This window comes from Haliotis rubra, unplaced genomic scaffold (genome assembly GCF_003918875.1).
Source record: "Haliotis rubra isolate DU_JTF1 unplaced genomic scaffold, ASM391887v1 Scf217, whole genome shotgun sequence".
NCBI classification, from domain to species: Eukaryota; Metazoa; Mollusca; class Gastropoda; order Lepetellida; family Haliotidae; genus Haliotis; species Haliotis rubra.
In genome coordinates this window covers 602,294-621,845 of record NW_025766192.1, presented here as the reverse complement: position 1 = coordinate 621,845, position 19,552 = coordinate 602,294, and the positions used below count along the sequence as shown (strand labels likewise).

The window sequence follows — 19,552 nt, the reverse complement described above, 5'->3', positions numbered from 1 at the left end:
GAAATCATGATTTATTGCACGTCACGGTTTACTTGTAATTACAATGTCATGTATTGGCGTAAACGACTCTTCTACTACAGTATCAGCATTAGAAACATTTGAGATTGAGAAATGGAACTCTTTGAGGGAGGTGCCAATGTCACTGGAAACATTTAGACATGTATACAACAAAACACAGTCCCATGTTGCATTATTGCAGTTTGAAATGTAATCTCAAAAGGTCAACGCGCTTATTACGTTTGTAGGTTGTTTCTTAATCTGAGGACGAAGGATTATATTTGGTAATGAAGTCATTCGCATCAATGTAACTTTCGAAAACACATCCTGTGGGATGTGCTATTACATTCAAGTTATTTTGAAGTGTCTCTGCAAGTCACAGGGTTATACTTCCATATCCAAAATATGTTGATGTAAATCGGAATATCCAATGGGTGTACGTGCTGCTATATTCAACATGTGTTGATATATATCAATATGTCTTGTAGTAGTACTAATATATTCTGTTTGTGTTGATGTATATCAACAAGTCTTTGGGTTGTACTCCTATATTTTGTTTGTGTATGTATATATCAGCAAGTTTTGGGTTGTACTGTATTCAGTTTGTGTTGATATATATCAACAAGTCTTTGGGTTGTACTCCTGTATTCTGTTTGTGTATGTATACATCAGCAAGTTTTAGGTTGTACTATATTCAGTTTGTGTTGATATATATCAGCAGGTTTTGGGTTGTACTCCTATATACTGTTTGTGGTGATATATATCAACAAGTCTTTGGGTTGTACTCCTGTATTCTGTTTGTGTATGTATACATCAGCAAGTTTTGGGTTGTACTATATTCAGTTCGTGTTGATATATATCAGCAGGTTTTGGGTTGTACTCCTGTATACTGTTTGTGGTGATATATGTCAGCATGTTTTGGGTTGTACTCCTATATTCTGTTTGTGTATATTTATATCACCAAGTTTTGGGTTGTACCATATTCAGTTTGTGTTGATATATGTCAGCAGGTTTTGGGTTGTACTCCTGTATTCTGTTTGTGTTGATATATATCAGCAAGTTTTGGGTTGTACCATATTCTGTTTGTGTTGATATAGATCAGCAAGTTTTGGGTTGTACTCCTATATTCTGTTTGTGTTGATATATGTCAGCAGGTTTTGGATTGTACTCCTATATTCTGTTTGTGTTGATATATATCAGCAGGTTTTGGGTTGTACTCCTATATTCTGTTTGTGTTGATATATATCAGCAGGTTTTGGGTTGTACTCCTATATTCTGTTTGTGTTGATATATATCAGCAGATTTTGGGTTGTACTCCTGTATACTGTTTGTGGTGATATATGTCAGCATGTTTTGGGTTGTACTCCTGTATTCTGTTTGTGTATATTTATATCAGCAAGTTTGGGGTTGTACTATATTCAGTTTGTGTTGATAAATATCAGCAAGTTTTGGGTTGTACTCCTATATTCTGTTTGTGTTGATATATATCAGCAGGTTTTGGGTTGTACTCCTATATTCTGTTTGTGTTGATATATATCAGCAGGTTTTGGGTTGTACTCCTGTATACTGTTTGTGGTGATATATGTCAGCATGTTTTGGGTTGTACTCCTGTATTCTGTTTGTGTATATTTATATCAGCAAGTTTGGGGTTGTACTATATTCAGTTTGTGTTGATAAATATCAGCAAGTTTTGGGTTGTACTCCTATATTCTGTTTGTGTTGATATATGTCAGAGGGGTTTTGGGTTGTACTCCTATATTCAGTTTGTGTTGATATATATCAGCAGTTTTTGGGTTGTACTCCTATATTCTGTTTGTGTTGATATATATCAGCAAGTTTTGGGTTGTACTCCTATATTTTGTTTGTGTTGATATATATCAGCAAGTTTGGGGTTGTACTCCTATATTCTGTTTGTGTTCATATTATCAGCAAGTTTTGGGTTGTACTCCTATATTCTGTTTGTGTTGATATATATCAGCAAGTTTGGGGTTGTACTCCTATATTCTGTTTGTGTTGATATATATCAGCAAGTTTGGGGTTGTACTCCTATATTCTGTTTGTGTTGATATATATCAGCAAGTTTTGGGTTGTACTCCTATATTCTGTTTGTGTTGATATAATTATATCAGCAAGTCTTGGCTCTGTGATGCCTGCCGTCAAATGAAACAGCATGCATTATCTGAACTTTGGACATTTAACGATGAACCATATGCATAACTGCATGAAATTAATAGACTATTGACAATACAGTTATCGGTAACGGATTAGCTAATTTCACCTGTTTTTGCTTCATTCATAAGGCGGCCATATTGCCTAACAATAGCGGTGCTCATTATCGGTAAACTTCAATGGCAATTTATATATTGTTTAACAAGTCATGAGTTTGTGATTTTAATAATTTACAGGTCACACCTTGTGTTATATTTATTTGTGTTTTGTTATTTATATATCCAAGTTGTTATGTGTAATAAAATCAGTTGATACATGTATACGTTCTTTTGTCGGTCAAGTGGACGGAATGAAACACTACCGCAGTGTGTTGTACTGGACTTGTTTCACCAAACCGCATGTTTCACTATCGGAACATTTTTGATGAAAAACGGCACTGTTCGGATTAACGTGGCCTGACTGTATTTACTGATACATTTCTTCCTGTTCTATCAAATAGCGGCATTAACCGAGTCGCTCAATTTGTTCAATGACAGAAATCATGATTTATTGCACGTCTCAGTTTACTTGTAATTACAATGTCATGTGTTGGCGTAAACGACGCTTCCACTACAGTACCAGCATTAGAAACAATGGCAGTGAGAAATGGAACTCTTTGAGAAAGGTAAATTCCAGTGTCATGTAAACAACAAAACACAGTCATTGTTGCATTATTGCAGTTTGAAATGTAATCTCAAAAGATCATCACGCTTATTAAACTTGTAGAATGTTATTTAACCTATGGACAAAGAGTGATTTTGAGTTATAAAGTGATTATCATTATTGTGTCCTTTGACATCAGTGAGTGAGTGAGTGAGTGAGTGAGTGAGTGAGTGAGTGAGTGAGTGAGTTTACTTTTACACCGCACTGTTACTCAGCAATATTCAATGGAAACATTTAAACTTCACCTCCCATGGCGAACTGAATCAATGTCCACTCATGCAGGATATACTTCACATCAGAAACATGACTGGCCATGACGTATACATTCTCAAAATAAATGCTTTAATGATCAGACAAATTACTTGCACACGCTATCAGGCATTCGTGAACCTGAACACGAAAAGCTACTCATTTCTTCCGTAATACGATATAAAGAAGTAAAATCGAAGAAGCTCAAATTCTTCCGCATTTATATTCCAGTGAAATAATAGGGGCCATTGAAGTGCACTTGGCCATGTCTGTAAATAACATAAGTTATTGATTAATCTTTCTATGAGGATATATTTTCCTCTTAATCAACTGAGTAAATGTCCGTGTAGTTACTTGTTTCAGTGCACACAACCTAAATACACTGAAGTGTAAGACAATAGGAAACAATTGATAAGTGAGAAAATGTATGTATGGATTTGTCACGCTATTTTACATTACTAAGCAGGTCCGACAAAGCGATCTATGATTAGATCTGCGATGTCATTCTCGCTTATCAGAACACAGGTACCCTACACAAATAAATTCAACAATGCAGTTCTAAGACACGTACTAGGACCGTGAAATTAGTCGGAAATAACAGCATATTTATATTAACCAATCACAACAACTTCCAGCTGTTTCCACCAATCAGCGTCAGCCGGAACGTCCATTCCGCAATATTTTCTATAGATAGCTATATTGATCACAAGAGTGCATAGGAACTATGCATCAACAGGATCCCGCATTTCAAGGAGTGGACAAAGTTAGGTTCCAGTGTCAACCGTATTATATATAGAGGCAGTGAGTAGTAGGGCGTCAGTCATTCATGAGGCAATCACCATGTGAGGTCCAACCGATCACAGTGACCGACAGGTAGGTTTGTCATTTTCTGTTTTGAGTATTTTGAAATGGCAATATTTTTGGCTACCTAGGTGTTTTCACAATAAGCGAAATGTGATAAGTCCACAGTTTCTTGAATAGTGCGAGATCAGTTTGACAATATTTATGTAAAATATCTAAACTTAATACCGTAAATAATATATGCAGGCTTTAATGCGTGTAAATGGCGCGCCACAGATGTATACACTCGTTGTTGTTGTAATATTGTGCCATGGAGCTTACAAAATATGCATTTCACATGTTGTGGTCAGAAAAGCACATATATAGTTTTACTGTGTGGAGCAAAATTAGTGAACTTTCTCAGTGAGAGGGTTATGGTGTAGCCTGGTGGTTCAAGTCTTTGTACCTCACGTCAAGGGTTCGTTCTCCTATCTTCATAATGGTTTAGACCCGTGAAGGTCCGGGTTAGAATGAACCTTCAGTAACCCATGCTTGTCGTAAGAGGCGACTAACGGAATCGGGTGGTCAGGCTCGCCGACTTGGTTGACACATGTCATCGGTTCCCAATTGCGTAGATCGATGATCATGCTGTTTATCACTGGATTGTCTGGACCAGACTCGATTATTTACAGACCGCCGCCCAACAGCTGGAATATTGCTGAGTGCGGCGTAAAACTAAAATCACTCACACACTCATAAAGGTTTAATTTTTTTAGACTTTATGCTTAATATGATGTCTCAAAAAAGTGTAATCTCCGTTACCTCATGGAAATGACCATACACTTATTATAAAACTTATATGTATTCATTAGATAGTATTCCTCATTTACATTTTTATGTTGGGACAATACATTATCAATCTCATAGCCACTGAATTTCAGCCGATTTCTCTCCATGATACTTCACAGACTTAAAGTTCTACAGATTTGTTAAGGGTGTAATCTACGTGACCACCATTAGATAAAAGCTGTACACCTAGTGGCACCAGTTAGTTAGTAATAACTAAGTGAAGGAGATGCTCTTCCTTTACACTTTAAACGTTTGGTGGGTGCTGAAGGACGTCTGTGTAATCTACGTTATGTAATCTACGTGACCTCATTTCCAAAGCAGCAGCATCTATTTTCTCGGATTACACACAATAGTTACGTACCATCCACTGGTTCCAGAAGTAATATTGGTGCAGGCATCCAAGTGCCAAAACACATGTCATGACGGACATTTTGTTCAGTGGCGTGATTGAAATGTGCACGATTGTCCAGTGACTGTCTTACCTGAGTAGAACTGACCACACACTATCAGGGCTACTCAGGTAAGTCAGTTTTATGGATTTTAAGTTATGGCATCGACTCTTCTAAACATTAAATTATTATTTACTTTGAATTGGCTTATGAATGTTGATATTCCACATCAAACTAAACAGGTAACGTGATTACAGTGTGGATGAATTTTCACTGTGTTTATGTACTGTGTGTACTTTAAATAATGAATGAAACGAAGAAACGAATAAACGAAGTTAATCTCTATTGTATCTTTTAATGTAAGTCTGTGTAATAGAACAGCAACATTTCACCAGTAATTTTTCTAAATTTCTATATATACTGAGTCAAAAAAGAAACTTCACAAAATGTAATTTGAAAAATAATGAATAATTTTTCTCTGATGATACATCTATGTATCCAAAATGGGATCCCTATCTGTTGACTCTAGAAAAACGTTAGCAAAACCCACTCAAACCCATCCATTCCTCGTGCAAATGACGTTAGTGCCAAATCAGGTTTTGCAGGTGCAGTCGATCACGTGATCTTCGCATCGAAGGTTTCTTCATATACACGTGTTTGCATTGGCCTCAAGAATTGAAAAAACACTTTGAAACCACAGTTCTAACGGTACTTGAAATGCCACGATTGTCAAATGTGCAACGTGAACGTGCCGTTGGCATGTTGCAAGCGGGAAGATCAGTTATTGACGTCGCAAGAGCAATGGGATGCAGCCGTTGTACTGTGTATGACTTTCGAGGTCGTCTACAACAAACTGGCACCACTTCTGATCTCCCAAGGTCGGGTCGTCAGCGTGTGACGTCACGAGCAGAAGACCGTCAAATCGTCCTACGTCACCTACGTGACAGATTTCTGCCGGCTACACGAACCAGGGCTGAGATGTTTAGAGGTCGACTGTCCTTACCTCACAGACCATTCGAAATGGGTTGCGGGCTGCCAATCTCTATTCTCGACGTCCATATCGTGGGCTAATATTGACGCCGTTTCATCAACGTCAACGTCTGCTGTGGGCCCAACGTCACCTCCGATGGACCCAGAGAGACTGGAATCGAGTCGTCTTTAACGATGAATCCAGGTTTACCCTCAGATTCGCGGACGGAAGGCATAGAGTCTGGAGACGACGTCGTGAACGGTATGCCCAATGTTGTGTACAGGAAGTCGACAGATTCGGGGGCGGAAGTTGCATGGTGTGGGGTGCTTTCTGTGGGAACAACCGTTCCCGACTTCTGGTCATCCGTGGAAACCTGACAGCTGCTGCTTACCGCGACCAGGTGCTCACCCCTGAACTCGTTCCTTTCATGGCGGCTCATGGCCCAGGTCTACAGTTCCAGCATGATAATGCTCGGCCGCATACCGCGATGTTGACACGAAATTTCCTTCAAAACGCTGGAATCAACGTCATGGACTGGCCATCGAGGTCCCCTGACCTTAATCCAATAGAGCACGTTTGGGATGCACTTGGGAGAAGGCTTCGTGGTCTTAGGAACCAACCTCAGAATTTGCAGGAACTTGGCGCTGCCTTGCAAGAGCAATTGCGCAGAATCCCCAACCACGTGTTCACAAGCATCCGGCAGTCGATGAGGAGAGGGTGTTTGGCAGTGGTGAATGCACGGGGCGGCCATACACGATATTGAACTGAGACATTTCGCATTTTTATTCTTGTGACTTGACATTCTGCATACCCATGTTTTGGAACGGCGGTGTAGCCTAATGGAACTGATTATGGCACTGTCATTGTATCGAGTACATCCCACAGATCTCAGCAATGAAATAATTACAATTTAACCATCTTACCATCTCTTGTTCTTTTATAGTGCCCTGAAGAAAGAATGTGAAGTTTCTTTTTTGACTCAGTATATATATGGTAGAGTTACGGTACCGTAGATTACAAGATTTGTATTCAAGTTGTATAGTGGCCAGGTTTTGTTGTTTATCACAATATAATACTTATACAATATATTTCCAGTAACACATAGTTTTTTAGAAAAAACCCTGTATAGTAAGTTTGATGATCAATTTATGCAAATTAGGTTAGCCAATCATGGGTACCCAATCATGATTGGCGATCTTCTCCTAGACATCTAACTTTTGATAGTTTGAATTTTGTGAACAATAAATGATGTTCTTACAATATAATGACCTATCATTTTTAAAAAAATATTTTTTTTTAATCATTTTCAGTTATCAGTTGGTGCTCATTTCACGAGGTGATTTATCTGGCATTTATGCAACTATGATTTGGTGGGTGGTTTGGTTTGGGATCATGATTAAGGGCTTACCCGGTTTTGGTTTCTTGAATACCATGCACTCGGTTATGTCGAAACCTAAAACTGGGTTCTGAAACTTCGAAATCATCTCCGAGGCAGATTTCGCAGTTTCGGTTTCGCGATCTCTCACAACAAACATGGCGGAAACGAAGTTCAGCTGATCTTGGTGGCAAAAAGAGCAGTAGTTTCTGTAACCAAAATAATGATAAAAATCAACTGAGAACTTGGAAAATATTATTTAAAACCTCAGTCTATTGAACATGAGTGTTCTATGTAACTTGTATAGATATAATTACTTGTAACAGTATAATTACATATACGCAAATATTTACCTCCAAAAGCATCTCATCTCTTTATTATTTGTTAATTCCCTGATAAAATGACCCACAAAAATATCACCTTCGGTAATGCTGTCATTCAATTTGTTCCTCATATATAGTAGCTGAGAAATTTATTTTGTATTCATTTTGAAACCGGATGGTGAAACCATCCACTCGTTTATAAAACTAAAAACTAGTTTCACCGTTTATAACAGGAGAAACCAGTTTCAGAGACCAAAACCAGTTTCGCATTAATCGAACAGGCCCTGAGGATAACTGAACTGGTCATTGATGTTATATATCTACTTATCAGCGTATAGGTCCTGGACTTCTGGGTGCAAGGGTTCGCTGACTTGGTTGATATATGCCATCGTACAACAACTGCGATCGATGCTCATGATGTTAATCACTGTATTTTCTGATCCAGACTCGATAATTTACAGACGGCTGTCATTTAGATGGGATATTGCTGAGTACGAGTAATGTTGGGTCGATTGACGGATGTAGTTTACTTATGTCATCACGCGATCTCTGAAAACGATCACCGACTTCTAATTTCATTTCAAAACTGTAGTGCAAGTTGAAACTGTACACGCAATGGCTTTAATTATACCCCTGCATATTCTTATTGTTCCCAATAAGTGGGAAGTGGTGGTACCCTAGTAGCTAAAGCGTTCACTCCACATACCGAACACCCGGGTTCGATTTCCACATAGGTGGAATGTGTTTCTGGTGGGCCCCGTCCTGATATGACTAGGGTATTGCAAACCGCGGCGTCAAACAATACTCACTCACCCACTCCAATCCTTGGGCCAGGGAATAACAGAGTTTGGGCTTAACGCCCCCTTCAACAGTTTCCATTAATGTCATCACGGTCAGCAAAATGTAGAGCAACGTCCAACGCGACGTACACATCAAAACATTGCCAGTGCCCTGTCAGCTCCAAACTTAACAACCGGCGCCGTCGTTTAATTAACGTCATTACAGTAAGAGCCGAGAGCAGGTGCTTGTGTCGAGTCGGGCCTGTCATAGAGACAAACCATCGTAATGTTATACTTGACTGAAGGAACCGAATAATAAAGAAACGGTAGGCTATGGAGATGTGATGCTACAATATGCTCCCTCTGCACCCCTAGGGCTCGCCTTTCGATAAACCAACTCTAAACACTATATCCATTCCAGGGTTTATCAAAACATCCACCTACGATTCCCCCTACTATTATGCCAACCAATCAAAACGTCGAGATTGCAATAAATACAAAATGGGTAACAGAGAACTTGCCAATTCCGGTTTTTAATGAACATGAGATATCTGACGGCTTTCTTTCGTGTGTCAGTCACGTTTTTTTTCATGTTGAATTTCCATGACAATCAATGGAGCAGGTATTGTGTGATAGTGAGGCTGGTTTGTAACACGCTTTTTGATTGGTCCGTTCGACGGTATGTGCAAATCAAACATTCGTAACTACTCGCCTCTTTCAGAACCTACAAGAAGACTCGTACCTGTAAAGTACGCCATTAGTGCCAAGAATCGTGGCAAACCAATCCCGCGTAGTAAAATGTGAACTAAGGTCATATAGTTTCTTTGCGATTATTGATTTTCATTAATATTTCCGTGATTATGAAATTATATACTGAACATCATTAAAATTAAAATGACCGTTGGCAAAAAAACGTTCTCATTTTAGCTGTACCTCCGCAAGTAAAGTTTATTTTGCAATGCCAAGATTGTCACCAGAGGAACGAGAACGGGCGTTGGGCATGTTGCAGGTTGGCACATCAAGCAGGATTATTGCCACACGATTTGGTTGCCATCATTCCACCATCGTAAGACTTGCCAAGAGATACCAACAAACAGGAACCACCAGGGACCGCCAACGTCCTGGCCAGGCACGTGTTACCACCCCTCGCCAAGATCAAGACATTGTTCGGCGCCATATTCGGGAACCGCCAACGCTGTCCAAGGCCGACGTGGTTTGATCAGTGCTTCCATCGTCCGACGCCGTCTCCGTGCGGCAGGATTACGGTGTCGACGCCCTTATGTTGGACCCATCCTGATTGATAGACATCGCCGTGAACGCCGACGATGGACTGAACAGCATCGTTTTGGGTTGTTACGACGTTGGCATGGTGTTGTGTTCTCCGACGAGTCACGTTTTCACTTGCGAAATGCTGACGGGAGTCTACGGGTATGGCGTCGACGGGGAGAACGTTACCATCAGGACTGTGTTGTGCAAACAGATCGGTGGGGTGGAGGAAGCATTATGGTGTGGGGGGTTCAACAACCTTAGGGAACTTGCGAATGCCTTGCAACAAGAATGGAATGCATTGCCTCAAAACATTATTCAGAGACTTATCAGTTCAATGAGGAGACGCGTACGTTGCACAGCTTGTGTTTCTGCTAACGGTGGTCATACACGTTACTGACTTTCCAATTTGACCCCATCTTTCTTTCATGGTCAGCTGAATTAAAACTTCACTGTTTTGCTGGATTGGTTCTTGTTTCTTTTCTTTACCAATCATTGGACTACAAAAGTATGTAAAATTTACACCGATTGCTCATTTATGCTCTTGGAAATCCAAACAAATACAGGTGGTGCGTTTTCAATGATGTTCAGTATATACTGTTATTATTTATGTTTTTATTGCCCGTCAGATGTGTACATGTACATAGTTATACATACATACATACATAATATTATACATATGTTTATGTAGTGAGGCTATTGCAGGCTTAACCTTATTTGATAGGATGCTAGGTATACATCAATGTTACATAAGATACATATTCTCTGAAAATAACAATTCAAAAATTAAGTCTACAGTGCGTCTAATGTGTGGAAAGAGGGCCAAAATGCAAAGAATTTGGGCTGATTAATATTTGTAAAGGCAATATATTTGCATGCCTGATAGTATCTAAATATTTATTTCTAGATACATTTAAAATTGTTTTTTCCCCTTTTCTGCTCATAGTGTAAATATTGTGTTTCACCATTGAAGAGAGAGACCTCCCCTTGAGACCAAATATACTATTTCTGGTGTTAAATCAATGTATCCTTCAGCTAACTTTTCGTACCATTTAGCCAATTCGTTCCATATGAATGAATGAATACAATCATATAACACATGCATAATAATCTCAGGCACCTGTTTACAAAAGGGATATACAGGTTAATCAACGTATCCAATCTTATGCAATAAATATTAGTTGTCTTTGAAAATAATTGAAAAATATTCTGAGTTATCTTGTGCTGGAAACATATTCAATTAACACTTTGAGTACATCAATTAGCCATTCAATTGATATTTTCTCATTCATTCTGTTGGAATTCGATGTCCAATGTTTCTTCCCATATTAATTGGCCCTTAGTTTTATTAAAACAAAATAGGCATAGTGATTTATAGAGATATTTACTATTAACTATTTTGGAAATATTAAAGGGGAAAATAGGATAGGCAAGTATGTTTTCAACATGGGTGAAAGTGAAATTTCTGTTTTTCACATATTCAAACATTGCTCTTTTAAGACCTTGGTATGTAAGAAAATCACCATCAATTTTGTATTGATAGTTCAATTCTTCAAACGACAGCATGTTGTCGTCACCATTTCCAATATTTCTAAAGCATGTTATTCCATTTTCCTCCCAATTTTTGTGAAAGACTATTTTGCCACCAATCAAAATATTGCTGTTCTGCAAAAAGAGATTAATGTATAACCTCTGTACTATGTACCTAATTTTGATAACAAATTGTTCGGTAGTCAGGCCATCCCTCCACAATCTATTTGATATAGTTGGTAGCATACATTTGCTAATATAAACTCCATCAGCAAGTCACAGTCTCTGAATATTTAGAATGAGGCATTTTCTATCCATGTAGAAGTGTCTGGTGACGGTGACAGTAACACATCATTTCTTCCTAGATCCGATTACATAGTTTATGTGAGTGAATAATTAGTATTACTAACTCTTGTTTTTAAGGTAACACCAGGAAGACGCACCTTCCAGACATCAATCAATTCGGATGGAGCTTGATGTGCAGCCAACCCTAGATACAGTGATCGTCCTGTTACCTGTATCCGGAGTCACCGACGTTAAGCAGAAATGACCCAGTGCTGTATTTCCGACGTGGTTAACAACTCAACTCGCGGCCTATTAAGCACGCGTGGAAGTGGTTCGCAAGTGTTGTGTGTTAGGGTCAAGGGGAGACTTCTGGCTGTTGGATAAAAGCTTCCAAAGTCGATACATTTGTGCTTAGTGCAAATGACAGTGTTGATTATAGCGGAATACATTCACCAGACGGTCCATGGTTGCCAATACACTACATGAAGACGAATAAATCAAGTGCAGCGATAGACATTCAAACAAAACCAAGTCTTTGTACGAGCGAGTGACGTTTGTGTTGCAACAATTCTACCAGATTAGGACCAGAGAATTGGAAACTTATGTCAATACACTGAAGAGCCTACCGTGATGAGGTGCTCTCGTTTGTTAAGGAACAACCATTTGCATTTCAGCTCTACTGGAACAATAATGGTATCGATTGGTATCCTTAAAACGTGTTTGAAGTATGCGCTTGAGAAAATAGCTCAAGACGGTGTTTTGTAAAACCTTTTTGTAGTCGTCCTGAAAACAGCTAACGCACGACTTGCCATTGAACTTCTTCTACCTCATCTTCTAGTACGGAACATAGTACTTCCTTGTCCGGAATAAACACGTGATCAGTTACTGATAATTCACTGGGAGTTTCATACTTACTTGCAGGACATGAAGATTCTTTCCAATCAATATGGATAAAGAACCAAAAATACGTCGTTTCTTTACGCCTGTTTCAGATGACCTACTTATATGGTCAAGGCATTTGTCCATGGTTTTCATTTAAGGAGTGTGCCCAAGAAATTTGTTTCAGGAGCGTGTACAAGGGGCGTATCGTGTATCAAGGAATTGTTCATGGCTTGTGACCAACACGTTAGTAAAACGCTTTATGCAAGGTTCTGTTCAAGGTGTTAGTCCCAGGTCTTATTCAAACTCTTCGAGTTTCTTCAAATCTGCTGTCCCTGAGGACGACCAATGATGTCTTCCGTCAAGATGTTCACGGCGTTGACGTGAAGCGACATGCTAGTTTTTAGAATTTCTGTCTAACATGAAATTTGATATAAATGTTGGCTAAATATTAATATACCGCATAAAGTCTGTTTGAAGTGTAATCTGACTTGTATGAAAACATCTTGAAAGAAAGAACAAACCTTATTGATTACATGTATGTCGGTACAGTAAGGTGATTTCAGCAGTGCACAGACCTTACATTTCACATTTAAAGCCACAATTTTAGAATTCTGTCTTCATAATATCTGCACAAGATTGGAAATTGAAATTGAAATTCTTACATATTTTATAAAATGTCAGTCGTTGCTAAGTTCTATATGGAATACGCGCCATAACATAAATATTGAATTGATTTTTATCAAATTCCAAACAAAAGTCTGCTGTATTACCTAAAAAAATACAGCAAAAATATCAGGAAACATTTCATTGTAAAGTCGGGAAATAATGGCAGTGAGAGATCGTGTCTAAAATTTCTCCTCCAGCACAGCGACTCAGTGAAAGATGCAAGAACGGATGAATTGCAAGTGGAAATTGCAATTAATCTGGCGAGATGTCAAAGGACATTCCATTAATCTTGAGTGTTTATATTTAACTGAAATTGCAAGTTTGTCAATACAGAAGCGAGTGCTATTCATTTCTGAAGCTGGAATATTAAGTTATATGATGGCAAGCGTGTCAAATATCGCATAGTGTTGTCTTCAATTAGCCAGCCAGGATTTCAACTGTGTAAGCTGAAATTTGGAACGGATCCTGTGTTGATTATTTAAGCGTCTCAGCTGTGTCCACATTGTGTCGGAATCATCTACTGCAGGAATATGCCAGACTTACGGAATGGAAAGAAATGAAACATATCTGAACCATGTGAAGGCATTGTGAGTGACTGAATCACAGAGTGAGATTAAAATGCAATGGGGTGTCTCCTAACGCTCATTATGAACAGTTCACGAAACATAACATCACCGATGCCTGCCGAACAGATGTTGATATACAGCATCGCGATGATTCTCAACACCTTCATACTGCCCATCATTGTGTTCACGGGGCTGGTGGGGAACACCATATCCTGCATGGTGTTCGTGGGCAAGGATTTACGCCGCCTCTCCTCCAGCGTGTACGTCCTCGCTGTCCTCATCTCAGACACGGGGACGTTGTTGTGTCTCCTTTCAGTGTGGTTGGAAGTTCTTGGATTTGGAATCAATCATATGCAGGGTATATGCCAGCTGTTCGTATACCTGACCTATGTGTGCAGCTTCCTCTCAGCGTGGTATATGGTGTGTATAACGGTGGAGAACTTCATTACGATCTGCCACCCTATGAAGGTGAAGGTCATGTGTACAAAGAACCGCGCAAGCGCTGTTGTGGTTATTCTGGCCGCCGCTGGCATGCTGATGTACTGTGTTACTGTGATCACTACTCATGTGAGGACGAGTTCTTATAACCAACAGCTGTGTGATCAGAACCCGGACTTTGGTTTCCTGGTGTCTGTGTTCACCTACGTTGATTCCATAGTGACGCTTCTACTTCCGGTGTCAAGTATAGGGTTCATGCTCGTCGCCATGGGATTCTCTATAGCCAATACGGTTCGATGGAGAAAAAACAGCCCCCGGACAGACAGTGCACGGAGATGTATAAAAAGTCCACAAGTCCGAGTGACAAAAATGCTATTTGCCCTTTCAACGACATTTTTAATAATGAATGCTCCCTTACATTGCATGAGGTTGTACTACCTTCTCCGGGACAGCACCAATGCACCGACACAGATGTCCCACACCGCAGCATTGGTCCATCTGTTTCTGCTGTTCATCTCCTACTCACATTGTTCAGTGAAGTTCTTCCTATTTATTGGTTTCAGTAGAAACTTCAGGAAAAGTTTGAAAGAAGTGGGATTCATGTGCTCCGTTTGTACCAAAGATGTGAACAGTCACCCAGCCTATGTATAGACCTGTTAAGAGCCTGCAAGACTCCATTGTTTGGGTTTTTTGTCACCAAAACTGAGGACGTTTAACTGTATGCCTTTGCCATAACTGGTTCAACACAACATTGTTCTTAGGGTTTAAAGAATGAAAACATACGGAGAAGTAAGCAGGCCCCCTTACTTCTCCATATTTTGACAGACAGAGAAACGGTTAAAGAGGAAGAAAGAGCAGATAACTGTAATTATGTCGACATGCGTTTCATTTTGCCCTATTTATACTGTAAATTGTATTGATTTAAAATTTGTCAGTGTACATTAAGTTATTGATGAATAGTATCCCTTTGATCGTGTATAACAATAATCTCATTGGATCACATTACATTTGTTGAGAATATAAACAGTCGGCGAAAAAGATATACACCACTGTTTGATTGTGGGTAAAACTGAAACAACAAGAACTGGTATTTCGATGGTGATGTATTTGATACGAGTAGCAACATCAAGATGGACGACAGATTTTGCGAAGTTTTTCATGAGTACTGTTTACATACCTTTTCACTTTTGTAACTTTTCAAAATCCAAGGGTTAATTGTATACTTTCTTTTACCCTTCAGTATAATACACAGGTTGTATTATTGTATCATATACAGCCGCAATACTTAAATATTGCAAGTTCACATTTACTCTCTACGCCTTTCGGATGTGTTCATGTACTTAGTAAGAAATGATGAATTTTGTTTTGGGTTTGAAACTTTAACTCATTCTGCTTAGCTTTGGAACGACGTGCGGGAAAAGGTGAACGTTATCTCATTGTGCCATTTTATATTTGCTTTATGAATAATATGGCCAATATTATGTGTAACAAAGCATTAAAGAACAAATATAACAGAATTCGACTTTTAATTACAAGGACCATGAACGTGTTAAAGGTATGGGATACAGAAGACATATGTTCCCTTACCACTGTCTTTCTTGATGTGGGTTCGAATCCCTGATAGTCTATATCACTCTGCTTGTGGGTTTAAACAGAGTGATAAACATTCACTGGCTTCACCATTTTGGACTACCTCCCCACATTAAATTATCACGCTGTGATAAAACTGAAACATTGTGTCAGACCCATTCCATCACATCATTAAATCTTTTTTTAACTGGTTTGGGAGTTACATACCTTTGCCAATCACAGGTCCGCTGTTGTGGGTTCTAACTGTGGATTCGTTCCTTCGCTTTACGGTATTTCAGCAAACTAAGAAACATGAAGGACCTGCTCAAGTGCAGTTCCCGTATATAACTGAAGTATGCTACTCAAAATAGTATAAAGAACCCCACTTAATTATTTCTTACTTCTACAGTATTCTATAATTTCTTTTAATAAACAACGTAAAGACAACTGACTTACTGATAAGTCTGAAGTGCAGCTGAAACATCGGACGGCGCCTCTACCGAGATTCCTACCAACTCGAAGTGTTGGTTTGAAGTAAGTCGGGTTAAACCTCACACATTCACAAACATTAGTTATATTAGGGAGTTGTATGCCATAAACAAGCGCTAGCACATATATCAGCAACAACTTTGCATTTGCTACACTACCACGAAAAAGTCATTTACTTGGCAACACGAGTAATTTGCAGACATTTTGCAAACGTTCGACGAAGCTACGAAGACAATCAGCGGAACTAACGGATTACCCGCCAAGGGGTCTTTGAATGGCTTTTAGAAGCGATATACATAAGGAAGAGAGTTTTGTGGCTGTCAACTTTATAATGAGGTACCCAACATTTTGGAGTATATACTTACTCCTTCGTAAGGCATGAGGCACAGAGCATATGTACGTTCAACGCCAGTTAACTGTTGGCATCCCTCGTTTGGCCCCCATCTTTGGTATAATTAATTTTGTTGTTCATTCCTTAATGAATACGAATGACGGTCCAGTAATAATAAAGATGTGAATGGAGTATACCTCAATATAGCTCATGCGTGTGTCGATTAGTTAATGGAAGTTTAGTGAAACATAAACAACAGCAACAAAAAAAATAAAAAAATAGAAACGGTAAATGGAAAACATACAGAAAGAAACACACCAATTTTCTGTACTTCATTGCATGGAAACTGTCTTCAAAATTTACTCACAGTGGCTACATACGAGGGGCGTCCCACAAGTAGTCAGCATCACCCAGAAAATTATACAAATGCAGCTGCTTTTATACTTTATTTTTCTACATATTATCTCTAAACGTCAAACAAATTGCTTTTGCCATGTTCCAGCCTCACGATCCCCATATTTTTTATTCTTTATCTTGGTACCCCCCCCAAAAAAACGATGTGTTGTGATGACTAATATCTCGTTAACCACATTACCGACATATGTGAAATTTTGGATATAGCTTTGCTAATGATTCCTTCAAAATAACATGGAAGCTCTTCTAACATTGGACATCGAGAATATATACTACGCATCAAACGTCGAAGGGCATGTCCAGTTGAAAAAATGCTTTAGAAACAAATTCCTGTCCACAGTATGACTCTTAATTCCAAAATGCATCAACATGCAGCCAATCCATGAAAAAAGCGCGAATTTCATTCTGAAATCATACTGACTGTGACATTAAAAGCGGGTGTATGAGAACCGATTCTCATTGCTTCACTAACGATTGTGAAACGAGGACAGAGATGCCGAGGTTAACACCTCACGAAAGAGAACGTGAAATACAAGGATATGGTCAAGCGGGAAAGACTGTTCCGGGCACATGCAAACATGGTTAACAGTGTATAAATATATAAATTCACGCTTGTTAACAAAATGATTTTACATGATAGTAATAAAACATTTAACAGACAGCCAAAGAAACTGTGCACATAAATGTGGAACTTATAAAAGTTCGTACACATGTGTACAGGATGTCACGGGGAGAGTGTGTCATGTCTTTAAGTGACTATAAACAGACATCGATTGAGCTATATATGAGAAGACCGACACTTCCAAGTGACTCGACACACATCCAGCAGGTCTTGTCGTCCTGTTCACTCTATACTTAAAGCTAGCAAAACAAAGCATTGAACGCTACATACTTTCTCAGTAAAAGTAATTCGTATGTGTAGCTGCCACTTTGCAATGAGGGTAATGGACTGTAAACACGTTATTGGATTAATTTACCAACACGACGATACCTTCATTAGGAATTAATCGATCGAGGTAAGAAGAACAGATGTGATCTGTATGGCATAGACTAATCAAAGAAACGACCTGTCCTTATATGTAAGGTTTGAGTAACAATTCCGCTAGAAGACACCAAGATTAGTTATCAACATACTATAAATAATCTACTCAGTAAAATGTCCAGGTAATCCTCATTTAGCAATGCTGTCAGTCAACTCCAAATCGCGTTGGCTCTTCACGCTGAAGGCGCGGGTTCGATTCCTCACATGGGTACAATGTTTAACGCTCATTGGAGTCCCCCGCCGTGATATTGCTGGGACATTGCTAAAAGCAGCGTAAAAGCCAACTACCTCACTCACTCACTCAACTCCAAATCGCAGCTTTTTGAAACGCCCCTAGTAGCTTTGAGTTACCAAGTGTTTTTATATCTACCACATTCTAAAGTATTTGTTTTAGAGGGAAAGACATACAGTATAATATTATTGTATCCATTGTGTGAAGATTCATCACGCGTCCCCCCGGCAGCATGTTGGAACTTATTGTGTGTCTATGCAACTATACACATTGGATAGCAATACACGCTAATCGCCAGTCAACAACTGAAACCGGTCACAAAAGTCTATATTGCCTTTCATACACTCGGACATCGCAATCTGTTGTAGTATAACCCCCCATTAAAAGCTGCAATTTGATTTAAAAAACCTTCCATACTTTTATCTATACATTGCTATTTTGCTTGCCATGCTTGCTTCATATATTACTCCTCAAATGTATGCCTATCACGCACTCAGATCATTCAGTTAATTTACCTACTGTCGGTCATACCCGTTTTTGATCAAATAGGAGGACGTTTATTAAACAAAATGAAAGCTATACGTCAGATCTTAACGAATTCATTACAACTTACTTTTTACACAAGACATTTGTCACAAGGAGGGTTGGTAGATGAAGGAGGCAGATTGACGGCCGTTGCCGACCAGGTATGGGAGCATCATTAGGTTGGAAGAGAGGCACTGGCCTTGTAGAATGGCACAATAGGATTTCTGATGCTCGTGAAGGACATAATTGAAAATCCGCCCAAACGAATACCACTTCAAACTTGACAGTGTATATTGATAAACTTGATAGTGTATAAATTCAAACAATATAGAACAAACATAGGTATTTGTGTACCAAAGGGCTATCTCGTGCCGTCAGGTTAGGGAGGTGGGCGATGCTTTGCTCATGGGTGACACTGCTGTCTGATGAATCAATGGTAGCGCCTTGACCTACAGACCTTGCCTGTCTTCGTGTCAAGGCGCCAATTCATCTGCTCCATGCTGATTGTGTCTGTGCATGTTGTTTTCACAATTAACGAGAAAATATGTTCTAAATTATACAAACTGGGTCATGTCCAGTTAATTACGGATTATGGTAGATAGAAACTGGGTCATATAGAGTTAATTACGGATTATGGCATATAGAAACTGGGTCATGTCCAATTAAGTACAGATTATGGCATATAGGAACGGGATCATGTCCAGTTAATTGCGGATTTGACATATACAAACTAGG

General features: G+C 39.1%; 1 protein-coding gene and 1 long non-coding RNA gene across 2 annotated transcripts in view; both read left to right on the top strand.

Moving 5' to 3' along the window:
* LOC124277039 overlaps nt 1-12,559 on the top strand; it is a 51,471-nt gene extending 38,912 nt beyond the window's left edge. The window contains exon 2 of the long non-coding RNA XR_006898725.1: nt 11,802-12,559. This is a non-coding gene — a long non-coding RNA (uncharacterized LOC124277039). The remainder of the gene's footprint in view (nt 1-11,801) is intronic.
* Nucleotides 12,560-13,888: 1,329 nt separating this feature from the next.
* LOC124277019 (somatostatin receptor type 2-like) lies at nt 13,889-14,866 on the top strand. Its single transcript, XM_046712672.1, has one exon. It carries the CDS (start codon nt 13,889-13,891, stop codon nt 14,864-14,866), a length of 978 nt encoding a protein of 325 aa, XP_046568628.1.
* The last annotated feature ends 4,686 nt before the right edge of the window (nt 14,867-19,552 follow it).

Bases quoted from the DNA above. Each gene is read 5' to 3' on its own strand.
- LOC124277019 (XM_046712672.1), top strand. From the start codon at position 13,889: ATGCCTGCCGAACAGATGTTGATATACAGCATCGCGATGATTCTCAAC.